The following is a 26,860-nucleotide window of genomic DNA, read 5'->3' as shown; positions in this document are numbered from 1 at the left end:
AGCGCCGAGTAGTAAAAGTGGTTTGATTTCCAGTAAGCAGATGGCGCTACAGCATTAGCACTGGTGATCCGTTGACGATGCCGAACGCTATAAAGGCATTCACTGCATCGATAATTTACTACTCCGCTCTACTATCGTACGTGATGACGGTGGCGGAAAAACGCCAAATGGACGCCGAGCAGGCGAAGCGGCGCGGGTGAACATTTATAAGGGCGTTCGCACTTACTACTGACTAAGGAGGCTGAAATGAACCGCTGAGAACGCGTATAGATAAAGCGAAGCCCCGCTGTAGCATTTATGTAAACGTAGCTTATGGTTACAACAACAAAACATTTGTTGCGTCATTCCACCAACCGTCGAGCATGTATCGACAGGATATGGCAAGGCAGATACTACGCAAACGACGCGGCGCGGATGAACACATACTGAGGGCTAAGGAGTCCTGCAGCATCCAAAGTGCTCTAACTAACTGCTGAGGTAGAGTATAAGTGCGTCGAAGGGCAAGCATCATTAAAGAAAATGCTACTGATCCTAGAGAAAAACTGAGAAGCCGTAAACCGAAAAGGTATGTTACTGAAATTGGCATGCTTTTTCGGTTTCTTTCACAACAAAAATTGTACACACTAGCCATCCAGTGCGCTTCTCAATTAACTCAGTTACATTGTGCAATTAAAATGTTATTGAATGGTTATCAGGTCCACGTTACAGTGAGTCTAGAGCGGGGGGCTGCCGCAGGAGGCTAAATCTATCACGTGGTTTAAAAGAGCCAGCCAGATATTTGTCAACAAATTTTCAGCATTCTTCACTCAGACGATTCCAAAACTGTCGTTTCATAATCGTCCATGTACGTACGTACGTACGTACGTACGTACGTATGTATGTATGTATGTATGTATGTATGTATGTATGTATGTATGTATGTATGTATGTATGTATGTATGTATGTATGTATGTATGTATGTATGTATTGATGTATGTATGTATGTACGCACACGCACGCACGCACACACACACACGCACGCACACTCCGATAAGCGCGCTTCCGAAATGTGCCGGGCCGAACCTGCAAGCTCCTCGAGGGAGGAAAAGGTGCGTTTATAGAGATATGGCCGATAGCGAGGATGGCAGCGCCGCAGAACGTGAGCGACCTTTGCGGCCTCGGCAGCATTGTGATCAGCGCGTCGGAAGAGCTCCTGCATAGCGCGAACATATTCTAGTAGACTGGGTGTTGTGTTCGGACGTCTAGATCACGGCGGACGAGGTAGTCGTAGTCCATCGGCAGGAACTCCGACCGAAATGACTGGACAAGCTGGTCCCAAAACTGGAACGGGGTCTTCAAAAAATGCAGCCTACGTTGAATGCGTTGCGCTACGGGCATGACCCGTGAGAGCCGCCCTGCTCCGAGACACCGGAAATGATCCTGCAAACTGACAATTCATCGAGGAAGTCGGCGACGGACTTCCGGGCATCGCGGCCGGTAAACGTTGGAACGTCCAGTGTCAACTTCGTCAACGCAACTGGCTGTGGCCGCTCGAGACCCATGCACGTCGCGACGAAGTCCTCGAGCCGGGCCGTCAAAGTCTCGCACAGCGCAGCAATCTGACGCAGAGGTGACGAGGAAGTCTCGTCGTGTCGCTCAACGGCATCGGCTGCGGGCTCAGCGCCTCGTCGCAGCTCGTCGCCCTCCCAAGCAGCCTTGCGTGCCGAAGAACTGGTCTCCATGGAAGAAAAGAGAAAAGAACGAAACGAACAAAAACAGAGGAAGAGAACACAGGAACACCGTAAAACCGCCACACAATGGAAAGCCAGAACCCCTGCCAAGAAGACTGATACGCGGCAAAAGATCGTAAAATAAAATAACACCGAACCGAAACAAAACTTCGGTGCCTAACTCTGAGAACCACCAGCTGGCCCCATCTTCGGCGTCAATGTGGTCTCAAGGATTCTGAGACATACGGCCAGCTGAGGCTCTCCGAGACCGACACAGGCAGACAAGCATGGAGCACCACCTTGGCCGCGTGCAGGTTGAGGCCTCCCAACACACACACACACACACACGTTTGAGCACTGGTTGACTCCAATTCTGCAATTACAGCATTCTCCTTAAAGTCGTTCATCAAAAATTACTTAATGAATATTTGTTAATTAATAAGCGTATTGGCGATTAGTGTGCAAATTTTTGGTGTCCAGCCGTCGCAGAAACACGCGGTATGTAAGATGTTGCCGTTGAATGCCTATGTAATTAAATATCTGCCATATTTTGAATCTGACAGCGCACCACATGACGTTATGACCTAACCTGATGCCGATGCTTGTTTTGAACTCGTTGCAGTGCTTGCCTCACGGATGGTACCTTTCGTGCGACATGCACTACTACATCATTGCTCCTGTCATATTCATGCTGATGTACAGGTAAGTTCGTCGCGCTGCGCTCAAGAAGATATGCTCACGGTCTCGCAGTCTTATCCGCGAACAAACGGTTTAAGGTGGTTATATAATGGCGCCCACAATTTCTGAACGTATATGTTGCGTTAGTGAATGAAGAGTATACCGCAGTGATTGTAAATAATAAGAAAAAAAAGAAGTGGGGGCCAGAGTTATTGCTCGAAATCCGCCAGGGAAGCCGAAATGTACGTGCTTCTGGGGTTCGCAGGCAAGGGCACCGGGAGATTTTCTGAGGCTGCGGCGCGCGAGAGGCTGCACAGACGCGTGACCGATACAGTTTTCAGGTCCCCCTTTGAACGTTATAACCAATATCTTTGCCACTGTTGCGCGGATAACTGAAATGTTGCTAGTTTGGCTTGGTGGTGCGCCATCAACACCATCAAGCAGAAAACGGCCAGAAAACGTAGCATGTTGCAGACATGGACGAAAGAAAGCTAATTGTGTATATGTATCCAACATCACTTCAACTATTTAGATAGCGTTGATCTAGCCTGTCTCTTATTTTCTCCGTGTTTGCAATGTGCTACGTTTTCTACATCGAACCAATTACATATAAAGTATACAAATTATCGATGATTTTCCGGGACGTTCATATTCATTTCGTTCACGAAGGAGATCATATATGGTGAATCACCAGATGTTGCGGACCGCTTTGCGTAACACTGAAATAAATATAGTTGATTTTCCGTCTACGCAATCTGTTTGCCTCAGAGCGGCGTTGGTTAGACAAACTTGCACGATGCAACAGTCCATTCACATTTCCTTATAGGACACATCTGCGGCGACATTAGCGAAACGGAAATTACTTTTTGAATACGCCAAGTACTTAAGGCGTGGCTGTACTTTCCTACACAGCGAAGTACAGCCACGGTCACTTGTGTGTTTGATCGTTCAAACTTGCTCGATCAAAGGCACAGGGCGTGTTTGCTCTGCCACCCCGAGTGCATGCTCAATAGCTTGGTGTCCATAGGAATTAAGACACTGAGTTCGAAGTGATCAGGTTCGCCGCGCCAGAGTTGTGTGCAAACTCGGATCGAAGAATCGTGCACGTGTAGACAATAGGCAGCCCCCTTCAGCACTCGCATCTGCACTCTTTTCGCAGGAGGCCGTCAGTGAGCTTCGCGCTGCTGGCCATTCTGGGGGCCTCGTCCGTCATCGCTGTTGGTGTGCTCACGTACATCTGGCAGTTCCCGCCCATCCCGATCTTTGTGGACCCCGATCCAGAGTAAGCACGCCGAGGCTGGCTTTAGTGAAAGTCCCGCCTAATTTCTGCTCAAATGCGCCAGCGAAGGGTCAGAGTTGGGTTACCTGTCTGGCAAGTTCGAAAACTTTGAAAATACAACTTCATCGCAATGATAAAAAGCTGGGAAGTTTTGTCGCCTTTGACATAGTTCAATCTATAGGGTCAACGCGCTGTGCACGACGCTTTCTGGAACGCATCGGCCTCTTTGTCCAAAATTCTCTTATCAACGACGATGTGTGGCATGATGTTTTCTAATGATGGTGCGTCCAGCGTTGCCATCTCCATGAATGGAATTTTTTTCTTCCTCACTACTTCCCGGGGAAGCTGAAATTGTTTTAACTAGTATTCCTAATTGACTTTTTCTCGTTCTGCAAAAAATTCAAGGCGAATTTCCCCTTCTGAGCCAATAAAAAAGACGCTGACGTCTTCCCTGAACAAACATTGTCTTAAAAATAAAGTTGAACCCATATTCAGAAAAAGCTCTTACCCTATAGTTGTTCGTAAGAGAAAATTTCAGCCAATCCTTATGTCAGACATTTCATTAGCAAAGGTGGCCAGTCAATGTCAAACAGCACTTACGAGCGAGAAGCTTTGTGAATTTGACCCCAGTGCCCGTATTCACAAAAACGTTCTCACGCTAGAACTGTTCGTTAGAGCAGATACCTGCCAATCGCGATGTCGGACATGTTATTAGTGAAAGTGGTCTGCTAATAGCAAAGAGCACTTACACCAAAAAAAAAAAAAAAAAAAACTTCGTGAATTCAAACAGAAGGGCCTTATTCACAAAGCTTTCTTTCGTAAATGGTTTCTGCAATTGGCCAGCCCCCTTTGTTAATGATGTCTAACATCCGGATTGACTGAAATTTCCTCTTATGAACAATAATAGAATAAGAGCTTTTTGGGAATAGGGGCCTTGTAGCCGAATTCACAAAGCTTTAGTTCGTGAGTGCTCTCACATTAGCAGGCGACCTCTGCTAATGATATGTCCAACATTATAATTGGCTGAAATCATATCTTACGTACAATTATAGCATAAGAGGTTTTTGTGAATGTGGGCCCAAGTCCCGTATACACAAATACGTCTTACGCTAGAAGTTTTCGTAAGCGAAAATTTCGGCCAATCGTGATGCTGGGCATATCATTGACGAAGCCGGCGGGCCAATGGCCACGAGCACTTACGGACGAAAAGCTTTGTGAATTCGGTTACAGATCTTTATTTAAAATGTTCTTAACATGTGTGCTTAAAAATGAACTTCCCAGTGGTGGTTTTAACACCCCATTATGTACCCGCGAAAAAATTACGACCGCAGGCATGATATGGCGCGGGACAAAATAAAAGCCGCTGGAAAAAGAAAAAAGAAAGTGACATAAGGACACATGAGGTGAAGTCGCATAATTACAGGTGAAGTCAGGTCAAGTAAAGACAGAGTAAGTTCACGGACACTCAGAAAGTAGTACAGACAGTATAAGTACGGACAGTACACGTAGTTTATAATGTTAAGGTAATACACAAATAGTTGATGAGATTATTAAAGTTTTAAATAATTATTTCAGATATTTATTCATCTGCCGTGGTAGGGCTTTCATAGTTAATGAAAGGCATACCATGTCCCACTTCTAGAAAACAAAAACGCTAAAACTAATAGACAAAAGCGTCACCGCTCGCTTGAGCGCCTCGGAATCGTTGTATTCTTTACGGCTTCTAAAAACTGCGCATGTGGGTGTACCCTCAGCGTAAACTGAAACACGAACGAAAAAATTTAGTCACAACGCATTCTACACGTAATTACATGCAGTCACTCTATATAGCAGGTTTCTTAGCATAGTGTAACCCAGTATTCACGTTTTAGAGCCTGAATTAGGTCGCTATACCACAAATTCAGGCTAACCTATACAAACACAGAGGCATTGCAATCGTTTTCAATTTCTTCGCGTTTGAATTTACGCTGATGGTACGAGAGTTTATGTATGTGTACATGGTCTGTGTGCGAGCCTGCTCACGTCCATGTTAAAGGAAACTAGGCATATTAACGAAAACGGCGAAGTGTGTCAAGCCTGCACGTTAAATTTGTTTAGCACATTACGTGAACCGGAAAGAACTACCCCAAGAAAACGCACGCACGCACACGTGCACACATGCGCACAAACATGAGATAAGGCAAGGCGAACGTACGTGCTCGGTCTCCGCGATTCTACCACTTAACTCTGTCTCGAATGACTGGCCTTTCCCCTTTATTCATTTTATCGCATATCTGCTCTCAACAGTCACTTCAACGAGTACATGAGCTTCATCGGATACCGGCCGTACACGCACCTCACAGCCTTCTGCATCGGCATGGCCACAGGCTACTTCCTTTACAAGCACAAAACGTTGCACATCAACAGGGTAAGTGCCGCAATTCCAGAAAACAGCAACGGGAACAGCGGGAGCGCGAGAACCAACACTATATAGGTGGCGGCGGAATCCAGTAGGAAACCGAATACAAATGCGCTCTCGGAAAAATTACTCCAAATGCCAATGTTAGCCCTCATACTGCTGCAAATGAAAGCTATATGAACTTCCCGAATATGTGCCATAACTGGAGAAGTTCGTTGTCACCGGGTCTGAGGATCGAAGCCAGGATCAACGCTAATCTAGTCGTTCTATAAGGCGGTCACTTTTGACTTCCCGCGTGCTTCCTGTGGTCGTGTTGCATACCAACTGGTTTGAGTGGTACGTTTAGTCAACATACAGCGATGCATAATGGTTCGCCGTTCGTAATACTTGCGTCAGAATTCCAGGTACGTTTCACCACTATGCTAAACTGATCGTTTAGAATCTGTTCTAGTCGAAAGACGGGGGTCAACATAAATATATTTACTTCCCCTATCCCTAGAAGTGCTCTGGTTCACTTTTTTACAATGTACTCGCATTCATCTCCGTGGAAAGTCCAGTATATGCCGATTTTTCTGTTACTAACAACCTGCTGGATGCTTCTGAGTGGAATACTGACGAAAATTTTGTCGCGCTTGCTTGCTATGTTAGGCGGCGCTTGGCTCCGTAATAATGGTATAACGTCTCACCTTCTTGATCGCGCAACAAATCATTTGAGTCTTTTAATCATCTTTCAATTATCTTGTGGTGCGAACACTTCAAAATTCTTGTCAAAATTAAGTGCAGTATGGCTTCGGATGCGAAGCAGGCGGCTGGTTATGTCACAGAAATTGGATGTGATGGTCACGTGGTGTGACAAACCATTCATGAGCCCAGTCACCCAACTGTTGAGTCAGTCACGATGAAAAGTAGCGCCAAAACAGGTAAAAAGGAGAGCGAAAGGACAGTAGCGCTTTGTACTTTCGCCCTCCTTTTTCCTTACTTTTTGCGCTCCTCACTTTTTGCGTTCCATCATGTCAACAAGCCAACTAGCCCAGCAAAGCATCTTGCTCGACCACGTTGAGTCAGGCCACTGCCGTGGCTAAAAACCACACAATGACCGTGTCGCCGAAAACTGCTCGCACGCTGCCAAATCGGCCCTGCGACCCTCCTCCTATTCGCTCATCTCCACATTAAACATAGATTAAACCTGACCCCCTCTGTTGTCGCTTCTTTGAGAATGCAGGGGGTCCTTCTTGCTTTCTATCCCCTCTTACCTCGTCGAGAGCGCAGCGCGCTCAGCTTTTGGCGGCAAATGCGGTCACAGTTGGGTATGCGCGTCGTTGGCATGTGGTACCGAAATGTGACAACCATCTCCGATTCCCTTGATGCAACCAGCCTCCTCCTGCTTCACGTCCAAAGTTGCGCTGCGCTTTGCGCGCGCTTTGATGCGGTCGCATTAAAAGGGATGTAATTAATTATTTGTTGCGCTCTCGAGGAATTCAGGCTTCATACCGCAATTACTTGGTGGGCAGTTATCCATTAAAACGAAAGAAAAAAAACGAACCAAAGCTTCGTGTGGCTACTGTTCTAGTCCTTCTCCAGATATACGTGCTGACTGTACATGTTTTCGAACGTGCAAGTGTACAGCCCCTACGTATTACGATGAAGCTCGTTTCTGACTGTCATATCTCTGTGCGTGCATTATTTTATATCTGTATCTTCCTCGTCTGTGCATCTGTTCATCTCAGACTGTATAGCCAACCTCATGTATATGTGTTTGGAACTCTGCATACGCGTATATGTAGGGACTCGGTGTGTGGTGCAACTTGTCCTCGCCTTTTATCTCTAAATGTCTGTGTGTGTTGAGACTGAATGCTCTAGGTTTTTTCGATCCTATGACATTGTTTCTTCTTATGTTACAATGTTATTATTATTATTATTATTATTATTATTATTATTATTATTATTATTATTATTATTATTATTATTATTATTATTATTATTATTACTGTTATCAGAAAAGAGAAGCCAAAGGGTTACTACTTCTCTTTGTTTTATTTTCATTTCAAAAAATGCTTTAAAAAAGGAAGCTGGCGCTGTGAAGACTTTCGCAGCTGCTTCGAGGGCCTGAGTTAGAAACCCGGCACTGGCGTTAAGCGATAAATAGTCATCTCAGATTGCTGTTTTCACAAGTATAGGACGAGTCTCAAACACAGCATTATTATATTCTTCGTCACCTGGAAACCTACCTATGTGGGCCCGTCCATATATAGGCCGGACATGTACCACGTATGCCTTAGAGTGTACATAATTAAAATTGGGGCGAGGGGTCATTACAGCCGCCCAACGGTAACGTATCTGCCAACTGCAGGTCGCACGTCTGCTGGGCTGGTTAGCCGCGGCGCTGGTGAACATGACGGTGGTGTTCGGCGTGTACAACTGGAACGCGTATGAGGCGCCATCGCTCTCCGTGGCCGTGGCCTACGCGGCGCTCAGCCGCGCTGCCTGGGCGTTCGGCATCGCCTGGATCGTGATCGCCTGTGCCACCGGCAACGGAGGTAATGGCCAGCCGCTGCACGGCTGAAGCATGCCATACGAATGCCCTGCATGACGCGCTCTTTGCAAGCTGCAGCTATCTTCAGCCTGGCTGCCCTCGAAGTCAAGCAGGGTGCTAGCGGAACTCTCATATCTGTCTCAATCACTGCCGAAGCATTTTTGTTTGTCGGAGGCGAGAAGTTGGCCAACACGGTCCGCAAACAACGCATTCCCGGCGGTCGTGTCACACTGAAGCGACACCATTCGTTTAGATACTTTGCCAAAAGAAATTCTAATTAGTGTGATATGATAGTATACCGCCAGCAGCATGTTTCCGGACTTTGGTGGCCATTAGCTTGCCCAATGTGTCGACGCCTTCGTGCACAAAATGTGATGGCATTTACCACTGGGCGAGCACGAGCACTTGCGACTAACCCGATAAGTACGCTCACGAGCGCTCATCTAAACACCGGTGATGCCTCCGAGACCGGCGCAAGCCTTCACGAGAGCACCTTTAGTGCAGTTCAAAGTGTTCCTGTTCGCCCACTGGAAACAAGTGTTAATTCCAGTAACTTTCGATTATATGCAGGGCGTCAAGGCAAGTGCTGCTACGGAAAATGTCGGGCCAGAAGTGATTTGCATATGTAGGTTTCCATGTGGGCCCATTAGTGTAGACTTGGTAGTGCCCCCTTCATAAAGCAGTGATTTACCGGCAAAGCACAGGGACCAGTCATAGTCATGCGATCTTTACGCGTTGTTGCAAAAGCAATTTATTGACAAATTTCAGTGCCGCACTAGACTACTGTCATCACGCGATAAAGGGAATCAATAGTGTTCGTTGGCACTTAGAGTTGGACCATTTCATTTATTTCTGCAAGTGCCCAAGAAGAGCTCTACGCCTTAGTGTTGGTTCACTTGTGTTAAAGAGCAGAAACAGAAAACAAAACAGAAAACCTGAAAGGACCGTGGTACAACATGCAACAAAACATTGAATTAAATCAAAGACAGAAGTCAGATAAAGAGCAAATGCAAGAGCTGAAAATATCATCATAACGCAAGGTATTTTGTTTTGTTGCAAGATGTGTTATAGCGTTAGAGGTGCAAGCTGATTTCACGTAGAAAATGCTGGGATTACGCAAGTTTGGGCGAGGCACGCAGAACGTTACAGCCGACAGTAACCGCGGACAGGAGAAGTGGTTGGGAATTAGGTTATTCAAGAATAAGCAATCACGATATTTTCGTTTTACTTTTAGGGGTCTAACATTAAACATGCGCAGTACACGCTCATACGCATAAAATACATGTCGTCCCAGAAATCAATAGTGCAGGATACGAACGAAACGTCGCTGAACACATTCAATTTTGATGCGAAAGCGTCAAATGACTCATTGAGCGAGGAAGCCGGCGTCCGGCGTCTGTAGCAGCCTAAATTCCCATTGGCTGCGACGCCACGTCACGAGCGCGCCTCGACAGAGTTCCCATTGGCTGCGACGCCACGGCACGAGCGCCCCTCGACGGAGCAGAGCGGGCGAAACTAGGCGAAACGGAACACCAGCGCGCCAGGCGTTGCGTGAGGGAAGAGGGCATCGCCAAGACGTTACGTCACCCTCGCTCCCGGAAGCCTGTGTAATCGGCGCGTTCTAACTGCGCCTCGGTAAGGCCAAATCAAAATGCGCCAAGCGTCACAACGCTCTCGTTTGCCCGCGAGGAGTTCATAACTAGATGGACCGCTCAGTGCGTTCAATTGGACAATAATGCTTTCGCATTCACAACTCCTAAGAAGTGCTTAGGTGTCCTCGGTTTTTTTACTACATCAAACAAATTAATACATTTCCAACAACAGAACTAAACTCTAACTTCGAGCGGACAAAAGAAAAATACAAGAGAATAACGCAGTTGACACTCGTAAACTTTTTGGTCATTCTTGATATGAGACTTAACCTTCTGTAGGATGCATTAACAATGCTTGAAACATGTTCTTCGAAAGTTAGTCGGGAGTCAACCAATATTCCTAAGCCACGCGTACAACTCGCTCTTTTTTCAAAGGAATGTTATCAAGTGAGTATTCGCATAGTAAAATGGACATTTTGCGACTAAAGGAAACAACAAGTGTCTTAGTTGTATTATTACGCAAAAAGTTGGAAGCACACCACTCCGCAGCAGAATTCGCATCTTCCTGTAATAATTCACAATCCTGCAATGATCTATTTTACGGTAAAGTTTATTATCATCGGCGTACAAAAGGAGCGGCGAATGACTCAAACATTCTTGAATATTATCAACAAAGATATTGCAAAATAATGGGCCTGTGATAGACCCTTGCGGAACACTAGAAGTTGATTCATAAGGCAAACAGTACTTAGCACCAACGCGAACGTAATTTAAACGAGTGGACCGGTAATTCTTAATCAGCGTGCACAGGCTAGAACTAACACCGTAACTCAAGAGTTTATATGAAGGTCATGAGAAACAACATCAAATGATTTTGACAGGTCGAAGTATACTTTGTCTAACAGTCTCCAGTTAGCAACAGCGGGTCCCGCAGCATCAAGAAAAGAAACGAGGTTTATTTCCACAGCCCTACCATGAACCAAACCATGTTGGCATAAACTTATCTTATACTTAAAGAAAAATGACAGATGTGTAAGCATAGCTATTTCAAACATTTGTGCAAACGGAGACAAGAGGGACACGGGGCGATTATTTTTGATGTCGCTGATGTGCTATAATCTTATACTTAAAGAAAAATGACAGATGTGTAAACAGAGCTATTTCAAACATTTGTGCAAACGGGGACAAGGAGGACATGGGGCGATAATTTTTGATGCCGCTCATGCTGCCATTTTATGAACTGACACAACTATTGCATTCTTCCAACAAGAACGGAAGGCACTCGTACGGAAGACAAGATTTAAAATGTGCGTAAGGATATGAATAAAAATGGAAGAACAGCCTTTGATAACAAAAACTTGGTATTCGGTCGTAAGCAAGAACATGCTTTGGTTTCAACTTACTTTAGGCCGCCGCGATATCGTGTTCTAAAAAAACTTAGTGCCCTTCCACTCTGTGAAGGATGACCAGCGAAGCTGTTATGTGTTCTTCTAAAATGGCGAAATTATATATATATATATATATATATATATATATATATATGTGTGTGTGTGTGTGTATGACTATATATATGCAATAAAGCGTCAAGACAGACACCTGAATACGCCTTAATCGGCCTTAATCCACCATAATCCTCCTTAATTGGCCTTAATCCAACCTAATTCTCCTCAATACACCTTAATCGGCCTTTATCTACCCTAATTCACCTTAATAACCCTAATGTACCTTAATCCGCCTTAATCGACCTTAATCCACCCTAGTACTCCTTAATCCACCTTAATTCTCCTTCATCCACCGTAATCTAACTTAGTCGACCTTAATGCACCTTAATCCTTTTTCATCCATCTTAATCCACCTTAGTCGACCTTAATCCACCTTAAGGCATCCTAATACACCTTAATAACCCTAATCCTCCTTACTAACCTTAACCCACCTTAATCAACCTTAATCAGGCTTTATCCACCCTAATCCACCTTAATCCTCCTTCATCCACCTTAATTGGTGGATAGACTGTGACGTAATGGTCATCCCTCACTGGTTTTGGCTCTTATGTTAAAGAACCTGTATACATAGGTACTGTGGATTCAATTTTGTCGATGCGACTTTTTTCTACACACCCTGCGACGCACACACTATTGGTCAGAACCTAGCGATATACAGTTTCGCTGTAAACCATGAAATGTTGAAATGGTCACTGAAACTACAACGCCAGTCACCAGAGCTAGGAGCATGCGCTATATTCAAGAAAACCGAGAAAAATGTTCAGCGAATGCATTGGCGATCTTGTCGCAGTTTCCAAGAATGCCACGAGAAGGATGATTTATGACATTAATCTCAGCCCCCTCAGGACTGTAATCTTTTACATAGGTCCAGAAACGTTTGGGATTGCATTTTGAGTGCTCTTCGAAACACTTAATGTATGCATCACACTCTCTATGCATTACGCGTTTCATCTGGTTTCGCAAGACACTAAATTTTTCGTAACACCTCGATGATTCTGTTTTCTTAGATTTCCTATGGTACATTAGCTTTTAAACGAAGTAAAACGCGTAATTCCTAAGAAACCCACGCAGGATAGCGCGCAGGACGAAACTCTTTGCGGGGAATGAAGGCTTCCAAAGCACGTTTCACAGTCTCAGTAAGCATGCTAACTGCTATGTTGATACCTGAGGCGCGATACAATTAAGACCAGTCGGCATCATTCAAGTAGTGATACAGACCTTGATAGTCGCCATTCGGAAAAACAAATGAGCGAACAGGCTCGCTGAAGACATGAATCGCCTTTACGAAAATTGCGGATTCGGGCGGAACATGCCACTGGCCAACAGGAACTAAACCGCTAACAGCAACAGAAAACTCAACAACACAGAAATTAGCCAGAATTATATCTAAAACATTTCCAGCGGCATTTGGAACCGTGTTAATCTGCCTTAATATAAGAAATTCGATTAAGAACAGCGTATCACAGTGAGGGGAACCCGCCGTGGTTGCTACGTGGCTGTGGTGTTGAGCTGCTAAGCACGAGGTCTCGGGATCGAATCCCGGCCTCGGCAACCGCATTTCAATGGGGGCGAAATGCGAAAACACCCATGTACTTAGATTTAGGTGCACGTTAAAGAACCCCAGGTGGTCCAAATTATTTCGGAGTCCCCCTCTACAGTATCATGTTTTTGGCACGTAAAACCCCGTAATTTTTTTTTTTAACAGTGAGGCGATGATAAAGATTCAGATGTCGCGCATGAAGAATCCCAAACAATAGACGGAACATTGAAATCGCGAGCTACCAGGACATTATATTCTGCAACATCAATAACTTCAACAAAGTTATTCATATGCTCGGAAAACTGCACGTTACTTATGTTAGGAGGGAAGTAGGCTGCGCAGAGCAACAAATTTTTGCCGCTCTTAACAGGAATTTTAACCCATGCACACAGTTCCTGGTACAATTTAAAGGTGCGCACACCTTATAACGCTGAGATTGTTCCGAACGGCAGGACTCAAACCTTAAATTTTTGAGGAAAACGCTGTTTTATGCATTGAAGCACGAAGTTAACTGGAACGCCCATGCATTTCGTCGGACACCTTGAAAATTAATATCTCGAAACTGGTTCAGTCCTGAGAATTCGTTCCAAGTGGATACGCCTTGCGAACTCAGCGGCTATAATTCGTAGATTGAAAGATGTGCCGTAAAATAATTATTTAAAACGGTAATTAGCGTAATTATGTTAATTGTTCAATTAGGCGTTTTCATTTCTCGTGGAAGTATTGGCTGCGTCATCGAGTAGTTTAGATCAAGGATTATAATTGTGCTATCTGCCACAGGCAATTTTTAAAATTTTGGTGCAGCTAAAATGAAACGCCCTGTATAGTTCCTGTATGCATACACCATTTATACTCCTAAATGCTATTTAAAATAAGCAGCATGAATGAGAGGTATAATCTTCGGCTGGCAGTTTGTAGGTCTTGAGTTCGAATCCTTGCGGGGCACTGCAATTTTTTATGAAATTTTGGGAAAATGTTCTGGTATTCCAGCGATGGACACCGGCGGCAGTGACGGACTTAAGAACGACTAAGGCTGTGAGCCTATAACAGCTGTTGTTCTAAAACAGACGCCTTCGTCATTTATCGCGGTCGTCCTGTTGCATTCCAAGCACGGTAACGTTTATAAATATGCACATTTTCCCATTGCACTTTACATTTTCATGACATCACGAGGAGCTGGCGCGGGAACGTCAAGCCCGCCTTTCGTTTATGTGCTTTTTCTGGCTAACCAAAACTCCGCACGGCATTACGGACGTTCCTGGTATTAAATAGTCTAATTTACCAATCAAGCTCAATTTTCCACTTGAGTGTCTCTTCAAATCTCTAAGGGCGCAGAGAATTGTTTTTGATAATGAGAAACCATAATACGCTGTTGGGGATAAAAATTGAGGATAAAACGCTCGAGAAAATACAGCGCCGCCGCCATTGGGGACCAAACGCACTACTCTCTCGTTCTGCTTTTTACTTTCGGCGGTTATGTGCGTGCGTGTGAAGCCCATGGCTAGATGAGTCGCGCCATTCACGCGTTGGTATACCAAGAGGTGAGCACCTGACTAACCTTCGCGGACTATTTCACTGCAGGCTTCATCAACGAGGTCTTGTCGTGGCGGGCCTTTGTGCCACTGAGCCGGCTGACCTACCTCGTGTACCTGGTGCACCCGCTGCTCATACTGTGGCACACCGCCTACCTCAAGAAGCCCTTCTACACCACGCAGTTCTTTGTAGTAAGTATTCAGCAACAAGCGCGTTTCGGGGAGGAGATGAAGATTCCCTTGCATGCTTTCACGAACGACATGCACAAAGAACGATTCCCGTGTGAATGGCTACGTTTCCAAACGTGAAACGAGATCGAAGGCGTATCCAGCACGCAAGCTATAACACGTACAAACCCGTCACCCCATTTCATGAACTTTCTAGCTGCACATGTTTAGGTGACTGGATTGGTGCATATATAGGCATGTTGCCGACCGGGAGAGTAAGCCTGTAAAAAGAGGCCTATTATAACAAAATAGTAGCATAGGGCAGTAAAATAATAAAATCATACGAAAATATTGTTTGCAGAAGGACATTCGGCTGCACTACAGCTTATTATATTATTATCGAGACTGATCGAAATACTTACGCTCACCCACCGTGGTGGCGCAGTGGCTATGGCGTTGCGCTGCTAAGTCCGAGGGCGCGGGATCGAATCCCGACCGCGGTAACCGCATTTCGATGCAAAACGCCCGTGTACCGTGCATTGGGTGCACAGTAAAGAACCTCAGGTAGTCTAATTTAATACAGAGTCCTTCACTACAGCGTGCCTCATAATCGAATCGTGGTTTTGGCACGTAAAACCCCTGAATTATTGAAATACCTACGCTCACTTTACCACTAAGTGCTGGCTTCATCATGTTCATTTGTACGCGGAATGCATCGTATAACGCCCTTCAACATTGTGGGATCGCTTCGCTCAGTCCACAGAACGCAATCGCGCAAGTTCATGGCTGCGCTGAAGTGTACTGCAGCGAGGTTATCTTCTAGAGGTGTGTCGTGCTAGAGGTGTATCGCGCTGCCTCGCGACAACACTGCCGGTCGCGCGTTGACTCGGTAACCTGCACACACGTCATGAGCGAATCAAGCGTGATGGCCGTGGGGCGGCAGCAGCGACCATTATTTGTAAAGGGCGCGGAGGCGACGCATGTGGTGAGGTGTGTGAGCAGCGAGTTCCTGTGAACCATCGACAGTGAGTCTGGACTCTCGAACACCTCGACCACGCAGTCCAGGCGTGCCAGGCGCAACTCTGTACGTGTCGGTTTCCAGTTCTGTTTCTTTTTTATTTGTTCAGGTTTTGCTGCTCCCGGTCTTACACCCACACCCACCCACACACACACACACTAACATATATATATATATATATATATATATATATATATATATATATATATATATATATGCGCCAAGGCTACACTGCGCTTGTGACAAGAATTGCGATTGTTCTGCAACTCCAAAGTTATGTGGGTTGAAAAGACCATTTGATTTCCCCTTCAAAAGTATCGAAGCGTATACAGAATACAGGCCTAGCCGCACGACCATTCCATTGGAACACTTCAGAGTAGGTCACATAACACTGGCCTGGGAAGTTGAGCTTGTCACATTCACACAGATCTAATGTGGTGGAGAAGTAAGAAATTTTAAGCTTGAGCCAGGTGCAAACCTTAGACGACGTTCTTCGCCAATCTTAAACACACCAAGGCGCAGCTGCAATGCGGCGTATATCTGTATGCGAATGCCAAGAATGCTTGTATGAAATTACTCCGGACCACAGAATAAATAGCATAGGTGTGGCACACGTCTGTCCTCCAAACTGTACTCACCCGAGGTCCTCTATATGGAAACGTTTGGGCATGGCGAAGCATCTACCATCGTCATGTAACTAGAAAGACTGAAACAACTTTAGAAAACTTGCGACTTCTTCGTTCGCAGGGTTACGTCTACCTGGGCCACCTGTTCTCGGCCTACTGTCTCTCCTTCTCGCTGAGCTTGACTTTTGAGTCGCCTTTCATCTTGCTCGAGAGGATACTGCTGGGCAAGTCAGCCCGCCAAATGGGCTATCAACCCGAGAAGACAGACAAGATCTCGGCGAGAGACTTTTCCAAGAACCCGGACTCGCTCACTACCAAGGCGTTCGAGAATGGCTCCAGCACCTGCGGTGTTTAAGTGCGGCGTCACGTGGGTGCGAGTGCGTGCATCTTTCGTCAATCGCCTTCTTCACGAAGAAGCCGTGCACCGTTCACACTGTGCCTCCTATGTGCTTGCTCAAAGGACGTCCGCAGGGAACTGCCCTCAAGTGATACAGGGCTGAGAACTCCTCCAGCTGGATGCCCATTTTTAAAACTATGCAGGGTGTGTGCGTGCCTTCTTTTTTTTTTTTTTGTCTTTTTTTTTTCAAGTTCCATTCGTTTTTAATTTTTTTTTTCATTCTATGTAGTGTTAATTAAGCTTGTTTTCATATTTGTGGAACCAGAGAAGCGGAGGTCACCAGCAGAAGCGGCACGATGCGAGTCGGCGTGTAACTTTATTAGCATAGTTGGTGGTTAACTTTCTAATTATTCCATGAGCGAAAAAGGCAGAAAGTGCTGCAGCACAATCGCAGGTTCTCCCGCGCTGCAGCGCCGAGCACTGTGCTGCGCCAAACGCTTGTGCTGCTTTTGTTACCTAACACTGAACATTACAGTGGGTACACAAAACGTAATATTCTATCGAAGTAATCACACAGAGTAAGGGAAATGAAAGCAACGCGCTTCCGCCACCCTTTCCCGCAAAACTGCGGTGGCGCGTCAAGAGCGCGGATTCATAGTGTACACATTCTACACAGGAAGCTGCGCCCACATTCATCAATGCTCTTTTCGCTTCCCGCTGCCGCGAGTAAGTCACTATTTCTGCAGCTGCGCGAAATGTAGCGGCAGAGTCAAAGATCCGTCAAGGCAGTAGTACTGCAATATCCCGAGTCGTCGCCCACAGACATTTGCTTGCGAAATATCAACTGCACAAAATTCAGCGAGGCCTTTCATCCAATTGTGCGAGACTTTTGACTGTGGCACTGCGTGGTCAGCGAGGCTTTTGCAGGGCCAGAATCTTTGTGCCACAGCTAACTTCAACCGTGTAAATTAAAGGGGTCCTGAACCACCCCTCGGGCTTGGTGAAAAAGCACAGGCAGCGGATAGGATACGCTGCTGTGAACATATAAGCCAAATTTTGCCGTCACGCGCGGCGCGTGGAGCTCGCCAGCAGAGCGCGAAGTCCCCTTTTTCTCAAACGCTCTCTTTTCAACAGAAGCATTCTCCTTACTCTTTTCGGACGCTATATTTCGTCGTATAGCATATTCCCAGACGTGGCTGCTATTGGCCAACAGCTGACATCAATCAAGAAGGGTGTTTGGATCAGTGCGCTTATTCCTACTGTTACTGTGTATATTTGTTGACGCAGTTTAATAAATGGGATGAAGTAAGTGAAAATCTGCTTTAGAATTTCGGTAAGAATTATGTATTTCCGAAAGAAGCGGACTATAATCTGTTCACGCTCGACTGCGGCCGCCTGCGTAGGAAATAAACTATGGCCAGACTGTTTATTGGTGTCGTAGCCGTCTGGACTTACTAATTTCTATTAGTTTTGAACACTCAAAACTAGCCTCGAACCACACGAAACTTAAGGTCAGATCACACGCACGCTTGTCAGCACGCGCTCACTCTTAGCCGTTCCTGGTTACTTCGTATTGAGCTATCGATAGCGCTTCAAAATGCGCAAGTTGGATGTGGCTGCTATCCGTCGGTCAAGCTGGTGCAGGACAAAGCCGGTCCGCACCCCATAGCACAGCCATGCAGACAGCAGCATATGGGCGCGAGCGCGCACTCAAGCCCTGTCGTGCACAAAGCAAACGCTGCGCATACACTTGCATGTAGATGCGATCTGCTACATAGCCTATAGATACCGCGGCCGCCGCGGGATGCGCGACGAGTCCGCTGGCTGAGCGCACTGCGGCTCGCTGAGGACAGCGTTTGGTGCATTGTAGGTGCCAAAATCGGAAGTCGTGGCATCTACGTGAAAATCCAAAATCAAATTTGAACTGCGCGCCACGGTGACGTTCAGTAGGCGGAGCGTTGTGGGCACGCCCCGCTCTGCCGTAGCCTTCGCAGGACAAGTCATTGAAGGAGGTGCGGAAGGACCGCGACGGGGATGTTTGATTGCCAATAACTCCGCTTCTGCTGACAACACTGAAGTACTTTTAGCAGCAAAGTATTTCTGAAATGGTCTATTTTAACTTCGAATGCATTTCTCGACTCCGATAAAAGTGGTTCAGGGCCCCTTAAGGACACCCTGCAGCGGCGATGCACGGCATATTTAGTGCAGCAGTAGCATCTTATTGTTTTTATTAGGAAAGAGGAAAGGCCGTTGGCATCTTGACAGTCGCACCTTTAAATTGACACCAGAACTGTCCTGCAGGCATGGAGATCACAGAAAGAATGGAGAGAATGAAAAGGAAGGTTATAATAAGGAGGTAGTAAAACAAAAATAAATAAAATGATATAAACCGACAACGTAAGCACGTAACGACACGATGGCAATTTTCTCTGTTAACGAACACACACGTAAGCACACTCTATAGGCAACCGTTTACGAAGCGTGTCGCACGTTGGGCGCTCAGCCATTCTTAGCGCATTCTGCTTGCGAACGTTTCTTTTTTTTTTTTTTTTTTTTCTTCACCGAAATATCGCCCACTATCTCCCCTTTCTGACGAATTGTCTTTAGGGGAGAGAGAGAGAGGAATTGGACGTTGGGGGCGGTTCACTCGGGTTTATGACGATATATATATATATATATATATATATATATATATATATATATATAGCGCTACCGCAAAAACAGGCCTCACCAAAAAAAGAAAAAAGAAAAGAAACGCGAAGTGTGTGTACAATTTTGTGACTGCATAGTCAGCGTAACTCGATGTCATGTTCAATTGTTCTTCGTGCTGTTGAAATACTGATATTTAGCATAGCGAATACATATCAGCACAGACGCATACCGAATGTCGTAGGTGCTAACAGCAGCGCTGATGACTACGCCTTGTGACGCTCTGTTTAACCAAAGCGCGCAGTGCTCTTAATACAATCACCGTCTTTGTTCCCGTTATCTGCTGGTGTAAACGCGTCCACAGCGGCAGTCATAAGAATGTATTTTTGTATCTTCTTTTTCGAAGAGACGTGCAACACAATGTTTCTGCCGCGCTATGTCCACAGCGTCACAGCACATGGTCAATGGCGCTGCTATTCACGGATAGTCTTCCGGTACTCTGGTGCACATTTACGCTAGAAAGTCTCCACCATGCTAAAACTCTGTAATACTTTTGTACATAGACTCGCTCTCACACAAGAACCGAGCAGTGCCGATGTTGCAGATATCTTTGTAAACAGTGAGTAATAATTGTCTCACTGACACAAATGCAGTTGTAGTGTCAATAGATCTGCTAATGTGCAGCTAACGTTGCGTAACGGACTACGACTCAATGAACTGCACCTTTTTGTTGTCCCATCACCGCGGCACTGGTGCCGCCCAGATGGATGCTGCTATTACACAATACAAAACGGTAGCTTGCCATCTGCACAAGTGACGCTGTTTATAGCTGTTGCATGTTTTATAGTGCTTGAAACAATACCAGCGCAAACTGGCATGGTTGCAAGCAAGCGCCGATTTAAGCACCGATATTTGTTAGACGCACCATCCAGTTCTGTTCGCCCACGTCCGGCCTTCAACAAGGTCTCTCATGGCTCAGGTAAAAGCAACACATTCATTAAACATAATCTGTACATGTTTTCTCAAGCTTCTTATATTCTTTTCGTGCTCTATTTCTGAAAAGAAATTAGAACATAAACAATGTTGTATGTTGCATGGAAGTGCAACGAAATTGTAAACACTTTCGCAACACGCATTCGTGATTCCCTCATTGGTGCGTTACCAGAGTGATTACAAATGTATGTAATAGAATAAGCAAATGGTACTCATTTTTCACCTTGAACAGGAGGCTTGGTATCCGCCACAACTGTCTCTTTCAGGAGGACCAGTGGTTAGTTTTCTCGCAGTGCATTTTGAAGTATAGCATGGAACATTTGCTGCACAGCCCACTGTATTACCCCCCCCCCCCCCCCCCCGGAGTAACTCTCCACCGACAGACAAAACGATCACCATACGGCTATTGTGCGTTTTATACTTTTTCACAAAGGCCGCACGAATAAATATCTAAACGCATGCACTGTTCTCGTGCCGCTTTATTTGTTCTGTGTATTGACTGTGTCGCTTTATTTTGTACCAGGTGCTCCGGTCAATGTTATCAAATACGAATGTTAGCTGTTAATTAAAACAATAATGAGATGAACAGCGCTCTATCGCTCAAACAAAACAAACAGCGGCGTTGCGAGTTTTGAACGTACCGCTGCACAACTGTGAATGTTTCCCTAAGATAGTTCCTTTTAAATATGCATGAACAGGTTTGAACGTTATGAACGAATAAACACATCGCGTAGAGCACGCGGTTGTGATGACACGTACCGAATATTGGGGCGCTACGTATTGCAGAGCCCACCGAAAAGAAAAAAAAATGGAGAACGCTTAAGCTTCGCCTTTAAGAGTGGAACGCGACAGCATTACCGGGCCCGTTCGAACCGCATTTTTCTTTGAGTAGGCTTCACTGCAACACAGAAAGTGGGAAAGCCAGCTTACAAAGACCAAGCTTACACCGATCCCTTTAAAGTCGGCTTCACTTTTAAACATAAATGCATTGCTGGGAAGACGTTTTTTCAGGGGCAATATAATTATTTTTATATTAAAATGTGAAGGCCCTAGGACCTTTTTTTATCATTTTATTGTTTGCTATTGCCCTGACGCGCGGGGGTGTCCAAAACGCATTAGGCAGGCGAACTCCCAATTTTACCTGCCGAGGATGCGAGCGCCATCTGGATGGGATTTTCGCGAGTAAACTACCCGAGCGCGCCGCTGTTGGTATGGTAGAAATGCTGGAAAATTGATTTGTGTTTGAGTTTCCTCGTAACAGAACTATGTTTTCTCGTACATTCAAATTACACTCCGACGCCACCATGTCTGTAGGTTGTGATTAACTCGTACTTTACCGTTTTTCTGACGGATTTCACTGTGAGAAATTCAATTTTTGTTCACTAACACCTTGCACCACGTGGAGGGCGTGCGCGGTCGGGGTGGTTCGGGATGATTTTAACGCGACAGCGTTAAGGGCCCCGTGTCGCAGAAAAACCGGTGTCGGCGTGGATGTCGGGGTCCGTGGCGGAGAAAATCATCCACAACCACCCGGACTCCCCACCGCACAGGCCTTCCGCATGGCGCAAGGTGTTAGTGAAGGAGAAAATTGTCCCGAACCACCCCGACCGCGCAGGCCCTCCGCCTGGCACAAGGTGTTGGTGAACAAAAATTGAATTGAATTTCTTGAATTTACGCTTGAATTTACGAATTGAATTTCTTGAACTTAAGGGTATAGAAAGACGACTGGAAAACAGCGAATTGGGTTTTGATTTATCCTACATGCGTAATGGACAAATGGTGCAACAGAAGGTCCGTGGACAGGTGTACGCAGACATTGCGCTACTAGCGGACAATAAAAATATTACAGATATATCTGTAAATATTTTTATGTCCGCTAGTAGCGCAATGTCTGCGTACACCTGTCCACGGACCTTCTCTTGCGAATATCTGTGGCAAACGCAGCGACAAATCTAGACCTTGAGTTTAGCACAGAGAAATCAGGAATTATGATCTTTAATGAAGAGACGAGTAACTTCGTGGTGTCAATTCAACAGCAAGTAACACCCATAGTGAAGCAATATAAGTACCTCGACGTACACATAAACGAAAGAAATAATTACTCAAGCAACCACCAACATAATCTGAAAACAAAGGGGAAGCGGAAAGCAGCAATAATGAAACACCGAACACTGTGGGGCCACAATAAGTATGAGGTGATGCGTGGAATCTGGAAAAGAGTACTTGTGCCAGCGCTAACGTTCGCAAATGCCATTCTATGCTTAAAATCGGATATCTTGTCGGGTTTGTAAGTTAACGAAAGATCAGTAGGCCGGTTGGCTTTAGGATCCCACGGTAATACCACAAATGAGGCAGTGCAGGGTGACATGGCTTGGGCCTATGAAAATAAATGGGCGGCTATAGTGCACAAGTATCTGTACATGAAAAGCGTGGACACAGAATGGAGGAAGAGGTCAAGAAAGTTGGCAACCAAGTGTAGGATAATCGAAACTGTAAATAGACAACCAGGAGCCGTCAGAAAGAAAGTGAGAGATATAGAGACCGTGAATTGGATGCAAAGAATGGAAGCAAAAAGGACCATGCAGATTTACAAGAATGAGAAGAAAGAAATTAGAAGGGAAAATCTGTACGATAAAACAAAGGGCAGTGCCTTGCTATTTGAGGCTCGAGCCGGTTGCCTAGGGACCAAGACATATCGGAGCAAATATTCGGAACTATAGATGAGGTACGTGTATGCTGCACTAAAGATCCAGAGGCCACTCAGCACGTCCTAATGGAATGCGACGGGATCCACCCAGCGAGAACCGTAGGTAACGTGGAACTCCCAGAAGCACTTGGTTTTAAAGTGGAAGGAAACATCAACAGATCAGCCGTAGAGATAAGCAAGAGACGATCAGAGTACTGGTGGAAAAAAAAAGCAGGGAAAAGATTGATACGACCTGAGCTCTTAAAATCATAGGTAACGGTACAAGGTAAACTTTTGAAAAGAAAAGAAACAGGATAATGAGAGGTATACAAAATGCTAGATAAAGAACATGTATAGTATACCTGATTAAATCAAGCAGGCTAGGTGACTATTTGTCGCCGCCCCGTTTCAAAGGGGATGCCAATAAATCATCATCATCATCAGGTCAAATTGGGAATTTGCCTGCCTAATGCGTTTTGGACACGCGCGCGCGTCGGAGGAATAGGAAACAATTAATAAAATAATAAAAAAAGGAGCTAGGGCCTTCACGTTTTAATATTAGACGACTTATATTGCCCCTAGAGAAACGTCTTCCCAGCAATGCATTTCTGTTTAAAAGTGAAGCCGACTTTAAGGGGATCGGTGTAAGCTTGATCTTTGTAAGCTGACTTTCCCACGTTCTGTGTTGCAGTGAATCCTACTCAAAGAAAAATGCGGTCCGAACGGGCCCGATAACGCTATCGCGTTCATCTCTTAAATGCGAAGCTTAAGCGTCCTCCAATTTTTTCTCCGCCACGGACGCTGACACCTACGCCGACGCCGGATTTTCTGCGACACGGGGCTCTTAACGCTGTCGCATTAAAAAACATTCTGCAGGTGACACGCACTGTGGGAATCGATGCTATGCGAAGCATTTTACCATTCGACCCTTCTCAACCCTAATCGGTCGTTATCGACCTTATCGCGAAGATCCATAACCCTTATTGCAATCGATCCGATATTTATCAACCCTTATCTGTCCTTATCAACTTTATCGGACATGATCCGACTCTTATCAACCCTTATCAGTATTTATCGACCTTATCAGAATTGCTGCGACCATTATATGCCCTTATCGCTTTAGACCCTTATCCATCACGTCGAACCATTCTCAAACGTGACACGACCCATATAACCCCTCTCCATTCCTTATGATTCTTTTCTATCAACTCGTTTACTGCTTATCTGTCTGCTGCGCGATGCGAAGCACAAGAGCCCTCAGAGATCGGTATGAACCCTCAGCGACCACCGAAACGCATCGGGGATGTGGCGTGTTTCGCATTACATTTTGGCAAAGCCTGAATTTTCCTGATGCATACAAGGCTCTAAGTCAGCTCTAGATGGGGTCCTAGAGATGGCTTGTATTCCACCATCACCAAATCTTTCAACAAAAGCTTCATAGAAACTGTTCTCGTTTGATATTTGTTTTGAACCGCCGGTACAACACCTTCATATGGTTCAGGTATATTCACCTTCTGCAAGCGTGGGTGTTTAGCCCAGTGGATAAGACACTCGGCTTCTGAGCGTGGGGTCGTATAGGTTCGAAAATCGCCACCGCCAATGTTTTTCCTTTAAAATTTATTGTGTTTTTCTTTATGCAGCGCATCGTGTTACGCGACAGAAGGACCGACGAACAGATTTCCTGGATGACTCGCCTATAAGAGTGCTTACGCATTAATAAATAAATACGTTACACTTTAGCGGAACCGCAGCCAGGTGAGCACGGTTTCGGACGTGGAAACCTGATATGGTGGCCTCATGGCAATGAAGCGTGCTCGCTCCCTGTGACCATGCTGCGGAAAGATTAGTCCACAAGCACTCGACGGGAGAAGGGAAAGCAGGCTCCCTTGCTGTAATTAATTCGTGAAAATTTAGACTAATTGATGTTTCATACCGTAATTCGACAACTACCTAAAAAACGTAAGAAGTGGGACACAGAAATTTCTTAGTACTTCAGAACTCCATTCATCTAGTGTAAAGTAGTGCACGTGAGCCGAGAGGTTGGCAGTTATGTGCAACATTGTCGAGCACCCCTTCCCTTTTCCTCCCTATTGTAAATCTAGAAATTATTCCGCCAGCAGCTACTCTCTGCAAAAAACAGCTTGGTTCGGCCTTCTGCCTCTTTCTAACAAGAAAATCCTCCACAAAAGCTGCTTATTTCCATTAGTTCTCAATTTCAACGCGAGCCTTTTGCTGTCATCTTCCAAGCTATGGTTGCACAATTTGAACTGACCCACTTCCAGCGCAAGGTTTTAAAAGAGTTGCTTGTGACAGATTTCATTTATTAGATTTGCGTCAGGAGGGCAATTTTTACTTTGAGAGGTACACTAAAGAAAAAGCTTAAATAAGCAGTATTAGGACGTTACGCTTCCCCAACGGCAAAAATCTCCTTTTACCGTGATTAGGAAGCTTGGTATAAGGCAGAAAAGACACAAAAAACGAAATTCGGGTGGCAACGCTGCCCGCGCACTGGCTTGTCAAGACGTCATGAATTTCGAGAGCATTTACATGGGACCTATAAATTTAGTGTCTTTAATGCGTTAGCATTCTTAGTCACTGGGTAGTCCGTGCTCGAATGGATAGCTCATCAGGCTGCTGTGCTGAGGTAACAGGGGTTCTAAACGAACCATCGGACCAAGTTGGGCCACTGAGTATGTCTGTATGTGCCACTGTGTAAGTACATACATGCCGCTCTTCAACGAACCTCTTTCACGCCGACATGGCTCACTGTAGATGCGGGACTGGGTAGGCACCACCGTTCAATGAACTTCTCCGACGCCAATTTTGGTCGCTGCAGGTACGTGCCAGCAGGTATGTGCCGCTCTTCAATGAACGTATTTGAGGCCAACTAGAGTAGTCAGGTAAATGCCACTTTGAATGTGCCGCTCTACAATGACGAAAAAGATCCCTTACATTTCTCCGATGCTGAGCGGAATCGAACCCACGTCACAAGGGTTCTTCAAGGACCGCAACCCAACGCTTCAGCAGGCTGCGCCACAAATGCACCAGGTACGTGCTCCTTTTCAATGAACATCTTTCACGCCAACGTTTTAGCGAGCTGGGCCATGAATGCACTGGGTATGTGCCTCTCTCTGCGAACCTATCGCCAACTGGGGTCACTGAGTATTCGCCACTGAGTGTGCGCGGCAAGCGAGGGAACAATTCTCAGCGTTCGCAGGCACCGGTGCGCAACGCTTTTCGTCTCGGAGACCACGCGCGGACTTCTCGGTAGTGTCACTAATGACGCAGTGTATCCAGAAAGAAGCGCGAGGGAGGAGCCCGTTTGCCGCATGACGAGTTTTTCAGCGTTCACTCGCTCCGGTATACGCCATGCATTTCGGATGCCACGCATAAGCTTCGCGGCGGCGGCGCTTGATGGCGCCGAGTGTCCTTAGGGAAGCGCGAAAGAGGAATCCCGCTGCATTACACGCCTCATATTGACCCTTTTCGCGTCGCTCCCGTGGGCGCTGCCATGTTTGATAACGTGGCGACGCGTCCATTGCTTCCTCAGCTGCCTCCGCGTTTACAATGCAAGCGTGTGACGCCGGTGCGGCGCAGCAAACCTCCGTTTCGACGCATA

General features: G+C 45.8%; 1 protein-coding gene across 1 annotated transcript in view; it reads left to right on the top strand.

The window, feature by feature from the left end:
* LOC119436534 (nose resistant to fluoxetine protein 6) overlaps positions 1-20,582 on the top strand; it is a 93,243-nt gene extending 72,661 nt beyond the window's left edge. Inside the window, exons 10-15 of the mRNA XM_037703404.2 lie at positions 2,333-2,412; positions 3,548-3,670; positions 5,954-6,074; positions 8,416-8,602; positions 14,814-14,956; positions 16,698-20,582. Of these exons, the coding sequence (XP_037559332.1) occupies positions 2,333-2,412; positions 3,548-3,670; positions 5,954-6,074; positions 8,416-8,602; positions 14,814-14,956; positions 16,698-16,931 (888 nt within the window). The 3' untranslated portion in view covers positions 16,932-20,582. The remainder of the gene's footprint in view (positions 1-2,332; positions 2,413-3,547; positions 3,671-5,953; positions 6,075-8,415; positions 8,603-14,813; positions 14,957-16,697) is intronic.
* Positions 20,583-26,860: the final 6,278 nt, after the last annotated feature.

The sequence above is a fragment of the Dermacentor silvarum genome, chromosome 1 (assembly GCF_013339745.2).
Source record: "Dermacentor silvarum isolate Dsil-2018 chromosome 1, BIME_Dsil_1.4, whole genome shotgun sequence".
Lineage (NCBI taxonomy): Eukaryota > Metazoa > Arthropoda > Arachnida > Ixodida > Ixodidae > Dermacentor > Dermacentor silvarum.
Note: the sequence above shows the minus strand (reverse complement) of the source record. Positions and strands in the feature narration are given on the sequence as shown.